The following is a 15,117-nucleotide window of genomic DNA, read 5'->3' as shown; positions in this document are numbered from 1 at the left end:
GAATAATAAAACTACACCTTCCTTCCACCAACTTTATTCTGGTTTTGACTGGGGACGCTGAATGCTCTGGCAGAAGTAGTAGCATTGACACCTTTGGTGCAGTCCAGGTGCTGAAGTCGGAAGAGAAACCTTTCCTCACATTGCCTGCAGCTGCAATTTCACTCAAGAACAGGTTTGACACTATGCATGATCTGATGTCTGTTTATGCGTTATTTATGTGAACCTCCCATCGCCTGCCTTCCCAGCTGGCAGCCTGTACGCTGAAGATGTTCGTAGAGAGATCATGAGTGGCCAAGCACCCAGGCATCGCTAATACATTTTAAAAGACGGCACCGATGAACGGCTTTTCAAACCTGCGGGGAAGGTTCAGCGGCCGGGTAAACTCTTTTCTGGAAAGGGGAACGCAGCCGTGGCGAACGGGGGAGCCTCTGGAAATGCGGTGGTGAGCCGACCACCGGGGCGCGGATGATGTTGCCGGTGCTCGGAGGCAGCCAGCCTCGCTGAGGGCGGGTGACGCCTCGCTGAGGGCGGGTGAAGCTCCGCCCCGCCCCGCCCCGCCCCGCCGCGGGAAGGCGGAAGGGTTTCGAGGCGGCCCCGCTCACCCGCCTGAGGGCAGCGGCCGGTGCGATGGCGCGGCGGCGCCGGCACCTCCGCTGCTGAGGGAGGCTGGCGCCGGGAGCCGCCATGGCCGCCGCCCGCCGGTGCGCCCTCTGCACCTGCCTCCTGCTCTGCGGTGAGTCCGCCCCGGGCCTGGCGGGGGGTGCGGCGGAGGGGGCCCGGCCCGGCCCGGCCCGCCCGGGCGAGGGATCGAATACCCGCCTCGCCGCGGTGTGAGGGCGGGCGCGGGGGCCGGGGCCCGCGGCGGGAGCGAGGGTCGCTAGGGGCGGCCGGCCGGCTTCCTTCTCCAGGGCCGCGCCGCCCCTAGAGCCTGGCGGCGCCCAGCCGCCCCCCGCCCGCCCTGCGCAGGGGCCCGGGGCTGGAGGCGCGGAGGGTCCCTCGGACCACGCGGGGTTTTGTTTTTGGTTTGTTTTTTTTTGGTTTGTTTTTTTTCTCCGCGAAGGCTGTGTCTGTGCTGAGAAACTGGAACTGCCCTTTTCGGTTTTGGACACTTGCGCAAGTCCCAAGGGTGAAACAGGCGTGCGGGAGCGATACCGCGCTCTTCCAGGCACCGTCACCGCGGGTGTAGCTGTGCCCGCGCAGCCCCGCGCAAACCGGCCTTTCCCGGCCGCCCCGGGCACGGCCACCAAAACTGGCCCCCGCCGTGCCGCCCCCCAAAACAAGCTGTTCTCTGAGACCGTGATGTGAGCTGCGACCAAACCTTTCGTTTACAGAGTACAAACCCACAGAAGTATATTCTCATCTCTTTGGGTCCACAGTGCTGAATAAAAAAAACTTCACCTGGAGGCTTTTTGGGTAGAAAATGCTGCCGGGGAAGCGAGCCTTCAAAGGCATCGTGTGTTTTAACAGGAATTTACAAGCGTACTTCAAACCTTTGGAGGGAGCTCCCTCAAAGCACGGGCAGCACCCGAGGGAACGTCCTGGTCCTTCGTAGCCAGGACCACATCATGTGGGAGAGGAGAAATCAGATGCCTTGTACTAACCAGATTTCTCTTTCAGCTGTGTTGTTCACACTGAGTCTTTGTAGTCTGCTACCTGCACCCGTCTTCCTTAGTGTTCTGCGTACCTGGGATTTGGCAAGTGGGAGCAGGAGGCCAGAGGTGCTCCTGAAGGGCCGAGACCTCTGAAGGCGAGTGCCCGAGCTGGGCACCAGTGAGGGCCTGTACAACAGGGGCAGCATCTCTCACGGAGGTTTGGGTGCAGGGGAGCGAGCAACTTCTGCTTTTCTGATGTGAAGCACGTTTGCAAGGGTAACATTGTAGGAACTGGGTCCATGAAATAGTTTTCGTTTAAGCAGGTTTAGATTTAAAACTCATCTGCTACAAGTGGTTAACTGACACATTAATTTCATGTGCTTGTTCATCAACTATAGATACATAAAATAGGTTACATAGGTTTTTTTCTTAGAACTTACATCATTAGGTTTTACTGCTGTAACATTTAAGCAATAATCTGATCTGACCACATTTGTTTGCAAACCTCATGAAGTTCAACAAGGCCAAGTGCAAGGTCCTGCACATGGGTCAGGGCAATTCCAAGCACAAATACAAGCTGGGCAGAGAATGGATTGAGAGCAGCCCTGCAGAAAAGGACTTGCGGGTGTTAGTGGATGGAAAACTGACTGTGAGCCAGCAGTGTGCACTCACAGCCTAGAAAGCCAACCTTGTCCTAAGCTGCATCAAGAGAAGTGTGGCCAGCAGGTTGAGGGAGGGGATTCTCCCCCTCTGCTCCTCTCTGGTGAGACCCCACCTGCAGTGCTGGGTCCAGCTCCGGGGCCCCAACATCAGAAGGACACAGATGTGCTTGAGCAGGTTCAGAGGAGGCCATGAAGATGATCAGGGGGCTGGAACACCTTCCGTATGAGGACAGGCTGAGAGAGTTGTGGTTGTTCAGCCTGGAGAAGAGAAGGCTCTGGGGGGACCTTATAGCAGCCTTCCAGTACTGAAAGGGGGCTACAGGAAAGGTGGGGAAGGGACTCTATCAGGGAGTGTATGGATAGGATAAGGGGTAACAGTTTTAAACTGATGGAAGGTAGGTTTAGATTAGATGTAAGGAAGACATTATTTACTGTGAGGGTGGTGAGGCACTGGCACAGGTTGCCCAGAGAAGCTGTGGCTGCCCCCTCCCTGAAAGAGTTCAAGGCCAGGTTGGACGGGGCTTGGAGCAACCTGGTCTGGTGGAAGGTATCCCTGCCCGTGGCACAGGGGTTGGAACTGGATGACCTTTAAGGTCCCTTCCAACCCAAACCATTCTGTGATTTGATGATTATTTGTGTTGCAGTAACAGACCAAAATCTCTTCTATTTTAGTTTCAATACCAAAAATTATTTAAAAATAAATAAATCATAATTGTAATGGACTGTTTATTGATACTACTTTAGAGCTTTGTTTATTCAGTTTCAGTAAGGCAAACCAATTGTGTTTTCATCACTTGTGAAGACTGCCAATTAATGACAAGTTTATCTGTATGGTGTATTTAGTAGCTCTTGCCTTTGAAGGTACTTCTTGTTCATCTCTATTTTTCAAAAGGGCGGCTTAATGACAGAATGATTAAAGCATTTTAAATGGCAGTGCTAATCCATGCAGTGATGATATAAACATGCTTATGGTGGATTTTTTTAAAATTATAAATATTTAATTAATTATTTCAATCTTATACCCAGGTCTATATTCATGTTTGTCCTGGTTTCAACTGGGATAGAGTTAATTTTTCTTCTTAGTAGCTAGAATAGTGCTGTATTTTGGATTCAGTATGGGATTTGATATGAAAATAATATTAATAATACACAAATGTTTTTTTTATTTGTTGCTAAGAAAGCAAGGACTTTTCAATTTATGTCCTGCTAGTGTGCAGGTTCACAAGAAACTGGGAGGGAACATGGCCAGAGCAAGGGACCCAAACCAGCCAATGGAATATTCCATATAATGTAATGTCATGCTCAGTATACAGATGAAGGTTGGCCAGGAAGCTGACTCTCTCTCATCCAGGATTGTGGTTTCAGGATTTTCCCTCCTCTGGGATTGCTAGCCAGGCACGAATGGGCTGGGCATTTTATTTCAATTATTAAATTGTTTTTATCTCAACCTATGAGTCTCCTTACCTTTCCTCTTCCAATTCTCTCTCCCATCCCCTGGGGCAGGGGAGGATGAGCAAGTGGCTGCCTGGTGTTTGGCTGCCGTCTGGGCTTAAACAAAGAAAAATAAAAATAAAATATATAAAAAAAAAAACAACACCCAAACAAGAATCAAACCCCACACCCATGTTATTTCCATAGTGCTACTGGAGCACTAATAAAAATTTGATTTTGGCAATCTCAGTGAGAGTTCATGCACATAGCCTGATGGGCCCTAAGTCTTAGGCAGTAACAAGTCAGTCATGCATAATGAATGATGATCTCATAAAGGCTGTGCTTACTGGAAATCGTTGATGCTGGATGATTTGTTTTTGTTGCATTAGCTCAGAAGGAACAATACGCATCAGGAATTAAATTCATTATATTAAATCTGCTTTAAAAAATATGTATGAGGCAAGGAAGAGAAAGAAGGCTTTAAATATTTAAGTTTTGAATGACTGAGGAGTCACTGGAGGAACACATCCTAAAATGTTTGTTTGGTTTTGATTGCTCCCACAGTATCTGGAATGGTGCCAAAACCCCAAAATGCAAGAATTATTTCAGTTAATCTCCATAGCATTTTACAGTGGGATGCACCTAGATTTCACAAAGGGAATATAAGTTACACTGTACGATCTAAGAGGTAAGTTTGGGAGAGTTGTGCTTTCTTTAATTCACATTTTACAGCTGCGTGTGTTTGTGATTTATTTCCTTTTGTATGGGAAGATCAGTAGCTGTCCCTTTCTTTTAGCTTGTGAGAGGCTTATCTTCTGAGCTAAATAACAGGAGGCATTTTCTACACATTTCACACCCAAGGCGCCTTTGTACATAGTTTTTTTGAAACCAGAAACACATTTTAACGTCGGCTGTTATTAGCTCTGTGCATGTTTTTTCTCTATCACATAGCTGTTACCTGCGATTCAAGAGACATAGGCCTGCTGAGCATCAGGACCTTATCTGATCTTCACTCCAATGGCATTTTGTGCTCTGCCCCCAGTGCAGACAGCTTGCCTGCACCCTCGGTGGAAATGCCTGACGCACTGCATTTTCCGAGGTCTCTTTTTGCCGGTTTTGGCGGGTCGATTTAGCTTTGATTTGGTTTTGCCACTGTGTCCTTCCGAGTTGGTCTTTCCTGCTGGGCAGAGCATTCTGTGTGACTGTCCTGAGGAGGACGGCGGCCCCCCCAGCCCTGCAGCGACTCCCTGCCTCCCTCCCTGCCTCCCTGCTTGGCGAGGAATCCGCGCGATGGGCCAGAGGTCTCGCGTTCCTGCTGAAGGTTGAACTCTTTGGCCGAGACAGGGTGGGAGGTGCTACAGAGATGATGGCACCCACAGGCAGGTGCCTCCTGAGGAGAAACCCCCAAACCGAGGAAACAGGCCATCTTAGTCAAAAAAAAGATTTTTCTGGGTTCTGGTAGCAATTACTTGTTGATCATTATGTTCCTAGGTGGGCTTTTGATGCAAAACAGAAAGAATATTATATATTAAACAGTTCCCAGTCAGTGTCAGGCTCTGTTTTCTCTGGCTTTTCATTATATGCATGTCTTAAAGACAGCTCTGAACACAAAGTCTGAGTTAGACAGCAAAGCTGTGTGTAGCAATATTCTCTAATATTTGCAGACTTGTCTGATAACTACTGTCTGTTGAATCAAGTTTTGTAACCACTGTCAAGAAAAGGGTATTTACTGAAACATAATTTTAATCTCTAATTTTATCATGGATTCATAGATGCATATAAAATGCTTAATCATTGCTACACACTAGTAATCATGTTTCTTATACACCGGATCTAATTTTTCTTGTGCGTGAATCAGAATTGGTTGCATTAACGGATATGCCACTTTTCCAGTTAATTGAGAGGAAAGGCATTTAGTCGATTATAATTTACACATCCAGTACATTTTATTTCTCTTCCATACAGCATCAATTTCCCTGGAAACACATATGAAAATGTCAGCACAAACTTGAGACTCACAGAGTGTGATGTCTCTTCCCTGTCCGCATACGGAGACTACCTGTTACAGGTCAGAGCGGAGTCGGAAAATAACCATTCAGACTGGGTGACCGTCAGATTTAAGCCAATGGATGACAGTAAGTCTTTTTCTAATCTTCCACAAAAAATATTGTCTGCTATTAATGCACTTTTAGAATTTAGCACCATAAGACATGCTATAGCATGCAGATCATTTTACATGTAATGGCACGGAACTATAAAATCTTAGTTGTAATACTGTCATTTTTGAAGGCAGAAGTTGCTGTCAGAAAGCATAGTAGATTTACTGTTATAGCTAGATGTTAGATACCTGAAACATCTTCTGAGGAGTTTTTCAGAAACTGTATATTTTCCCCTTAGAATAAGGATAATTTATATTTTTCAGCCAGGGAGAACAGATTCCTGTATATTTTAGGATTCAGACTTCTTATAAATCTAAATAAGTTCAATTACTTTCTTCTTCATTGCTGTGTCAGGCAAAAAGTTGTTTTTCTTTTTAATTAATGAATTTCACAGAGAAAGATTTAATAATTAGTCAAGAAATCTTCATTGCACAATATTGCTATTCTCTTAGTGAAGCTTTACAGTCTTTTGTGAGAGATGATTTAGACATTGCCTTGCGTTAGAATGCATAACAGAGATGTTAATCATGTTGCTGTCACCTGAGCTTGGGAATGACAGTGATATTTACCAATGAGCATCCTTTGCTTTGTACATTCTTAGTCCACTCATAAACAAAACCAAAATTACTTTAGATTATGCAGTTAATGATACCTGTGGCTTTTTTCTCCTCACAGCTGTTGATACAGAACCATGCAGGAAGTTTCTGTTACACCTCATCTTTGAGGAAAAACTTTTTTCAACCCTTTTTTTTTTTCTTGTTCTGCCTTCATTTGCTTGAATTTCAGCATTCCGTTCCTTGGATTTCAGAGTGTAGTTTTACAGTTTATAGCCTGGTTTTTCAAAATGCTTTTACTGGTTATCTCTCCAAAAGTATAATGTTGATGTAATTTAATCTGCCTAGGTCAGAAGCACTGAAATATAGCATGGGGAAAAACAAACAAACAAACAAAACCCAAACCCCAAAACCCAACATTGCAAGTACAAATTACAGCCAATAGGAAATGTAATACAAAAAGTATAGATGGATTTTGGATTTTCAGAGTAGAGAGCAAACTTGTAAATCATTAACAGAGTTGTAGTTTGACATACATTTGAAAGAGCATGTGGCCTTCAGAGCAGACTGGGCTTTGGAAAGGCAGCTTATTCCTGAATGGGAAAATCTGCGTATACAGCTACCTGGAAAGAAAGACCTGGGAGTACTGGCCAAATCTCTGGGGAGGACATAAGGACTTTTAATGTTGTCATAGCTGATCTGAGCAGAGCATTATGATAAAAATATCTGATATTCCTTTCTGTGTAATTATTTCTGCTAGTGCTTTTTTTATAAATTCCACACTGTATTGTGGGAATAGCCTAAGAAAATCAGAGTAACCAAGACCCTCCTCACATTATTTTTTGTAAGTTCAACAATGTATTCATAAGCATTAGATGAATGTATGATCCAGCAATCGGGGGGGGGGGTATTTTTAATTCTAGAAGCACATATTTCTAGAGGAATGCAAAATTGTCTGTATATTGAGCTCTTCCTTTCTTAGACATTTTATAGCATGACTGTAGCCAGGCAGAACATTAGTAGAGGCAGCTGAGGCAGAGTTGCTTACTGGGATCATAGGAGACTTTAATGGAGAAGTCATTGCCAACACAACGTAGTTGATAACTAAGATACTCATGAAATAATTTAAGTAGTGGCACAAAAACATAATAAGGACAAGCCACTTACAAAATATGAGAATGTAATATTCAGTCTAAGGAGCACAGCTGGTAAGACATGCAGAAATAATACAGATATTTCTGTTTTTCAAAACGATCACTTCACTAGAGGATCTACTCAGAAGAGACAAATGTTGTGGCAGCTTGGCCCAGAAGGAGAAGTGAGTAATAACCTATAGAAGTAGTTCTTCCTCTCCCAGGAGTCACCACAGCTGGCAAAAGAGAACTGAGTTAATTTAGTGTGTGAGAAATTTAGTCTGCAATAGTGTGCTATTTAACTGCAAAAATAAATCCCTTTCAAGATCAGTTCTATGAGGAAATTATTTATTTATGCCTAACCTATGAAAGGAAATTACTTTCTTCTTATAGATAAAATTATTTAAAGCGCGAATTGTCATGGGTTGTATAAAAATGTCAAATTGAAAACAATGTGAAACTGAATTCCATTCTTTCTTCTCTTCCACCATTCTAATATATAGCAGTCATTGGGCCACCTGATGTAAAAGTGAAGTCAGAGTCTGGGTCCCTGCATGTGGATTTCATAGGCCCTTTTGCTGAACATGAGCATGACAAGTGGCCTCTAAAACAATATTATGGCTCGTGGAATTACAGAATACTGTACTGGAAGAAAGACAGCAATACAGAGGTAACTTTGCTTCCTGAGCACTGTGACTCCATGGCTTTGATTTATGCTTTTCTTCATAAAATACCCTGCTGATGAAGTTCTGAAAGATAATGGTATTGAAGTAAAAATGTATCTCTACTAATTACAGTGTAATAAAGTCTAGGCACTGCAACTGCTATTCAGAGCAAATGGCAGATAGCTGTGTAGTTACACAGTAGCAGGGATGTAACTTGCTCTCTCCGTTGTTAGAATACCGGCTACATTATGAGAGTCTATGCCCTCAGTTTAGTGATGTTTATCTACGATGCTGTCTTCCCCACCAAATCTCTCTATTTCACACATACAAGCAAGGGTAAACTTAGAAGCTGTAACATCAGCACTATTTGTGATCATGGCAATAACCTGAGTTAGATTCAAATCTCATGTCATTCAAGTATTAACTCTCTTCGTGGGACTTTGGGCTTTGAATACCACCATGGATGAGGCCTTATATTAGCTCACCTTCACCTCTTCAATTTCTGTCAGTTGTAATTCACTTGCTTCCTCTCATGGGCAGCCTTTTCCACAGCCAGATATGTTACTCAGCTCAAAAGCCTTCTCCATACAAAATGCATGGAAAAAGATCATAAATAATATATTAATTATAGGGCCATGAGTTCTATTACAGGAAAAAAGGAAACCATATACTGGAAGATACCAGTCACAGTATAATTACTGCTCTGTACAACTGTACAATTTTCATATAATAGGGATCTACTACATATAATTCTGGTTTGTATTTGTTACCCTGCAAAATTCTTTTGCATTCAGTGCCAAAATACGAGGAATCATAATTTCCCACAAAACAGTCTGGTTTTCAATTCCCAAACTAAAAGAAATTAATGTATTTCTGCATACGGGATGCAAACTCAGGCGGATTACCAGAGAAAGTGGGAACTTCAGAGAGAATCTGTGCTTGTAACACTTCAGAGTTGAAGTCTGGGAAATTTCATAGGGATCAAATTAGCAAAAGGCATAGTTTATGTAACTTCACAGGTTGTTTTTTGAAGTGGATGCTTGCTCAAAATATTGAAACCTAGCTATATAGTCTTTTCATGCCTGAGAAAGAATCTGTTACTATATAATGGGGCATGTTGTAGGGATTCCTATACTCTGCAGGGACCATATAGTTGCAGGGACATAACCAATCATGCGTCCAAACAGCAAGTTGCATCTGCTGCCAGTCATCTAATAGCTTCCACAAGACTTTTTTTTTTTTTTTGTCAAGATCATCCATCCTACTTGCTCTGTCTCAAATTAAATTACATTTGCCTGTGACAGCACTCTTAGTTGATCTCATTTGGTTAAATAATTGTTTCTTTCCGCAAACAGATCTCATTGATCACATCTCTGTAGGCCTCTTTAGCCTAAAACTTCATTAATGCTTCTAGAAGCAGCCATAAAGTCAGTGGTGTGAATGGTGTCACACTTTAACCATAGGCGAAATCAATGTAGAGTTATCAGTTATGTGGCACAGGCAGGGCATTTCATTCTGCCTTTAAAAGCCTTATTCACATTGTGGCTAGAACTGCTAGGATTTGACCTACTAAATGTAATTTTAATTACTTGTCTAATGTGCTTTTCAAATTTTTTGTATTCTTCTCTGTTATTAGGTAACTCACGTAGATACTAAACATAACTCTGAAATATTATCTCAGTTGGAGCCATGGACAGTATATTGTATTCAAGTGCAAGCAATTATCCCCGAGTGGAACAAAACAGGGAAACTGAGCAGAGACCTTTGTGAGCAGACAACCCACAACGGTAATACCTGGTGCATCACAACAGGACGTGCACTGTAGGGAACTGGGAAATGTGCAAAGCCATTCAAAATAAAAATCAGTGTAATGTGTAAACCTTCCAAAACCGGATGTGTTTGTTACTGTGATATTGTTTGGTGGTTAATAGGTGTGTACCTTTGGAGTGGAGGAATTGGAAATGAAGTGGAAACTACCAGCCATATGGCACCGATGGCATGATGTTTTACTTCGCTGCAGAGGCCTCTGCATTCCTCATGCTCTGAAAATCAGAACTAAATGGAGCATAGGCTCTTCTCTGATCACACTGTGTGTCTGAATTTCTTTTACCATCAGCTTTATTCATTATCCTATGAAAGTCTTTGTTCTGTAACTTTGCAACTGAAAAAGGAATTGAACTGTGTGTTGCAGACTGTTTCATCTGTGGTGATGTTGCTAGTGTCTGTCATGAGGCTAGGCCATGATGCTCTTTCTCTGTGAAACACAGTAGTTATTAATCAATAATATGAACAAATATGTTTGTTTAGATACTTTCCTTCTCATTTTCAAGGCAGTCAAGTTCCAAAAGCACTTTTCTTTCCAGCCATGCCACCTTAGCTGCTGACTGTGAAGTCCAGCAACAACCACCGTGTGGTCTGAACCTGTTGTCTTAGCAGGGAGCCTCATATCCCTAGTTAAGGATGGGGTCCTAGATACTGTCTTTTTCACAGGCATAATGTCTATTTCAGCTAACTTACACCCTCAGATAACTTGTGGAAAATCAGAGGCAGAGATACAAGTTAATGAGGAAACCATCTGGGGGAAGCCTGGGGAAGCTACTGGGCTAACTTTTTTCTCATGAAATATTTCCTCATATATTTTTCCTACATGTAGATTATCTGCATGCACTGCAGTTGAACTGCAGGTGGGTTTTGGTAGTGGTGTTGCTGGTTAGTTCATGGCTAGAACAGTGCTTAGTATATAGTGATGGATGGACACATCTTCATTCCCATTGCCTGTTGTGAAATCCTCATGCATGATATAATTTTTTTAAAGGCTCAGTAGTTTAGAATTTTGCAGACTTTCATCCCCTGCCGTCTTTACTTTACAGCCATTTTTACAGATTTCTTTAAGGGAAAAATGGAAGTCTATGCTCTGGTAGTGTACTGTCAACTCGTACACTCCTGAAATACCAAAGAGTGTGCAATAGCTTTTTACATTATATCACTTTGTGGATGGTTCTGTTGGTCTTTTTTCCTCTAATCATTTGTCTAGTATTGCATGTAGAATCACCAGTGTGTGTAACTCTGAATGTCTAAATATGGTGGCTTGTAAGCTTACTTTATTGAGAACTTCCTCAGCCTATCCAGACTAAAAATTTAAGAGCTAAGAGGTATTTTGCATCTGGAAACAAAGACTTATGTTTGCAGTTACAATTTTGTAATAGTTTGGTGTTTTTTTAAAATCCACAGAGAAAGTAGTAAATTGAAAAGGATATATGCAGAAACTAATAATCAGTGTTCTAATTTTTTTTTTCTTGTCTCTTGCAGGTGTAACTCCTGTGTGGATAATTGTGACCATTCTTATAGGATCAATGTTGGCCGTTGTAATATTCGTTCCTATTTGTTTCTTTTCCTTTTTGTATCTATATCGACTCACCAAACATGTTTTCTGCCCTTCATTTATTTTCCCACAACACCTGAAAGAGGTTTGTTTTCTACCTAACACAATTAAAATCAGCCTTTTCAGCAGAACCACCTGCTTTTCAGGGGCTCCCTGTGCCAAAACTTTTAGAGCTTCTTTTATTTTGTCTTCTTTCATTTCCACCTGATTGTTCACCATCTCTAAAGTGCAGGCTATTCTGAGGGGATTTTAGACTGTAAAGATCAATGCTGAATCTCTGTTGTTATATAGTTGTTGTGTGTGGTAAAACTTGCTCTTCTGCCAAACATAAAAAGCTGTTCAAATAAGGGTAAATGATGAAGTTGTGAACTTTGGAAAAAGCTGACAAAGGAAGGTACTTTTCAGTGTGAAAAAGGTAGTGGAAGTTAGTTCATTTAATATTTAATTTCTGGCATAACAAGGTCATAAATTTTGCATGAACGTTGCCTCAGTTTTTTTCATCAAGTTCTGTGGTGCTGCATAGACATAAGTAAGAAGCAGTGAAATTCCTTTTGTAGTATACTGATGTATAAACTCTAAAATACTGTCTTTTTGAACTGTTTTGCACAGAATGGTCCAAAATATTTAAAAGCTGAACAGTTGAAAAACTTGTCACAGACTTTTATTACTAATGCAACTGCACAATTTGTAATGTGAAGCTTTATATGGCTTAGAAACTGGATGTTTTCTTTCATTTTAAAATGAGAAAATAACAGGTGTTAACCTTCAGTTCCTCTTTTTTGATAGCCAACAACTGAGACATCTGTCTCCCCTGTCTCATTTTAGACTTAAAATTGCACATTTGTTCTGCTGAAACAAAGTTCTTTCACAAATACAATAATGAGTTTTAACTTAAGTAAAGAATGTAGTGAAGTCTGAAAACTCAAGATAAAATGAGAGCAGAATGTTAGCTGTTACTGTTGGGGAATACCACTGGCACTGTTACCCATATAGCAACATAAAAAGGCTGTATCAGAATCTCCTCAAATCTGATCAATATGGGATGTGGTCAAAATTCATTTTGCTCACAGGTTTCTCACAAGAAAGTGAGAATTTTCATTTTGTTATATGTGGGTTATAGTGGTTAATCACAGTAATCAAAGTTCAGTTGAGCTTACCTAAAATGACATTTATCAAAGACAGTGGTTTCGGTACATGAACATTTGAGATTGCAAGTTATTGACAGAACATTTCAAATCACAGTTTGATAGAAAAAGGTCTAATAGTAATAATATTGGTATTTATTGTTGTAATTACAGTGAACAGGACTCCTGACAGACCAGCTTGTTTCTTAAACAAAATGCACTAAAGTAATAAACAGGGGTCAGGTCACAAGAACAAAATGCAATTGTTCTCTTCCAGCCACTACCAGTAAAATGAACTGCCACTTCAGCTGCCAAAATGAGCGGTTGACAAGTTGTTACTGTGTTGAGTAGGTGTGCTGTTCTTGTGCTGACATTCAAAATACAGTCATGACATCCTGCAAAGTCCGTGTTGATTCTTGAGGCTGGTTTCATCTTATCAATAGAATGGGGAGTGGGAGGAAGTTGTAATATTTCGGTACCAAAATTAAGTCATCTTTCTCACTGAACTGCATAGTCCCGCAAATCTCCCTCCCTCTCCTTTACCTGACTAAATGGTTATGGTTTATGTTGACATTTAAAGCATCACTATTTGATGTCTGAGCAGACAGCTCTCTGAAGTGGCAGGAACAATTCACATCTCTTGGAACTATTTGACAAATCTTTCTGCCAACTCCTTCACCTATGGTGAAGTCACCATTTTTAGTTTTTGCTTCCAAACAAAACCTAGGTATTTTATTTTTTTAAGAAAGTTTATAATGCAAAGAAGGCACTAACCCCTGGGGTATCTCCTTGCAGATACAGACACTTCCAGCTTGCTTTCAAGCCTTGCACAGGTTGTTAACACGAACAGGGAAGTTATTACATTGTCGCCACTCTGGGATCTCTAAGGATTGAGGAAAGCTAACTGATGTGTGGAAAACAATATAAAACATGTTTCTAATCAAATAGGATGATATGGCTGGTGCAGCCTAATTCTCATTTCCTCTTTCCTTCACAGTTTTTGAGCAAGCCTCCCAGTGGTTCGCAGCTTTTTTCTCCTTCCCCACAAGAAGAGCATCATTTTTATGACAAGCTAACAGTCATTTCAAAAGAATCCAAAAATCAGAGTGATGAGTCTGGGGATGAGGCCAGCAAGACATCAGAGCACCTTCAGGACTCTGAACAAGAAGATTCTGTTTCAAGAATAGTACCAGCTTCAGAAAAGGCTTAAGTGTACTCCTCATACTTGTCTTGGACCAAAAGAAAAGCAAATGGGCTGTTGAATTTATCCTCTTATTGCTGCATTCTTAAGACTGGAAAAATTCATATATGAAGATGTGTACACAGACTTCTGACAGAATCATATTATTTTTTTAAAGTAGAAGAAACATGATACGTAATTTTTGCCACTGTTTGTAGTGGCCCACTGTTAAGTTGTAGCAATACCTAGGACTGTACTATGGCAGTAATTTAAAAAGCAAATATATATATAATACTAATTAATTTAACTTTGATTAAATATTTATTGCAAAAGCTAATCAAAATGGCACATTGTGTAACATTTGTAAAAGAAAATCATATTTTGTAAAGAAAGACCTGATCTGACTTTTTTTTTCCTTAATGAGAAATTATGTGTATTTCTTAAGGATATCCCTACTGGCATAATCTTTTTATTGAATATTTTTTTACTTGATGCAAAATTATAAAGTTATGATGGTATGAATTTAGTATGAATAAACCAAACACTCATACTCAGTGTGTTTTGCATTGAAAGGTGTTACTCATTCTACATTGCTAAGGATAATGGGAACATATCGGTACACTGCCAGATAGCTCCCTATGTTCAGGTATTGCTCAGTCCCCTAAGGCTCTGCCCTGCAGTTTCTATAGCTAATTAAATTTTGCCTACCTAATCCAAAGTCCACTGAAGTCTGTGAAAAAATTCGCAGCCCAAGTGGGAGTTAAAGTGTAGGTTCATTTTCTTTATCCACTGATAACGTATTCTTATTTCAAAAAAAGTAAATGCAGGTTGATATGACTCCTATGCTACATAATACAATCTTGCCTGCATAACCCTGTTCATGCATATGAGGGTTATGTCCACACCAACGCTGGGGCATAAAGTGTGGCCTTTGCCCTGTCTGCTAACTTTGTGAGTGACACAATTTTTTTTGTGCGTATTACTACATCAGAATGAGAGTGAAAAATGAAATCCTGTCTGCAAAATAACTTGCCATGAGCGAAACTGTGTGTAAATCACAACTTGATGTGGGAATTGCAAGATTTTTGGCAACGGTTTTGAGGTTTGTTAATTAATGTGTAAATATTCACTTCTTGGGAACTGTTGCAGGAAGAGAACATAAGGAGAACAGGCGTTGATCCTTTGTACCATCCAGCTCTATGTAATCTGCACATATTTTTTTTGCACTTTTAAAT

General features: G+C 41.2%; 1 protein-coding gene across 1 annotated transcript; it reads left to right on the top strand.

The window, feature by feature from the left end:
- The first annotated feature begins 556 nt into the window (after positions 1-556).
- IL10RB (interleukin 10 receptor subunit beta) lies at positions 557-14,427 on the top strand. Its single transcript, XM_042788936.1, has 7 exons — positions 557-733; positions 4,250-4,373; positions 5,651-5,820; positions 8,035-8,201; positions 9,833-9,983; positions 11,506-11,663; positions 13,700-14,427. The coding sequence occupies exons 1-7, from the start codon at positions 685-687 to the stop codon at positions 13,910-13,912; spliced, it is 1,032 nt and encodes a 343-aa protein (XP_042644870.1). The 5' UTR covers positions 557-684; the 3' UTR covers positions 13,913-14,427.
- The last annotated feature ends 690 nt before the right edge of the window (positions 14,428-15,117 follow it).

The sequence above is a fragment of the Tyto alba genome, unplaced genomic scaffold, assembly GCF_018691265.1.
Source record: "Tyto alba isolate M040663 unplaced genomic scaffold, T.alba_DEE_v4.0 Super-Scaffold_14, whole genome shotgun sequence".
NCBI lineage: Eukaryota > Metazoa > Chordata > Aves > Strigiformes > Tytonidae > Tyto > Tyto alba.
This window is presented reverse-complemented; position numbering and strand designations above follow the sequence as displayed.

What these genes read in the sequence shown, in the direction of transcription:
- IL10RB (XM_042788936.1), top strand. Translation starts at nt 685, where the DNA reads ATGGCCGCCGCCCGCCGGTGCGCCCTCTGCACCTGCCTCCTGCTCTGC. An exon ending in CACCTGCCTCCTGCTCTGCG is followed by an intron (nt 734 to 4,249) that starts GTGAGTCCGCCC and finishes TTGCTCCCACAG; the next exon opens with TATCTGGAATGGTGCCAAAA. An exon ending in TCCCACAACACCTGAAAGAG is followed by an intron (nt 11,664 to 13,699) that starts GTTTGTTTTCTA and finishes TTTCCTTCACAG; the next exon opens with TTTTTGAGCAAGCCTCCCAG.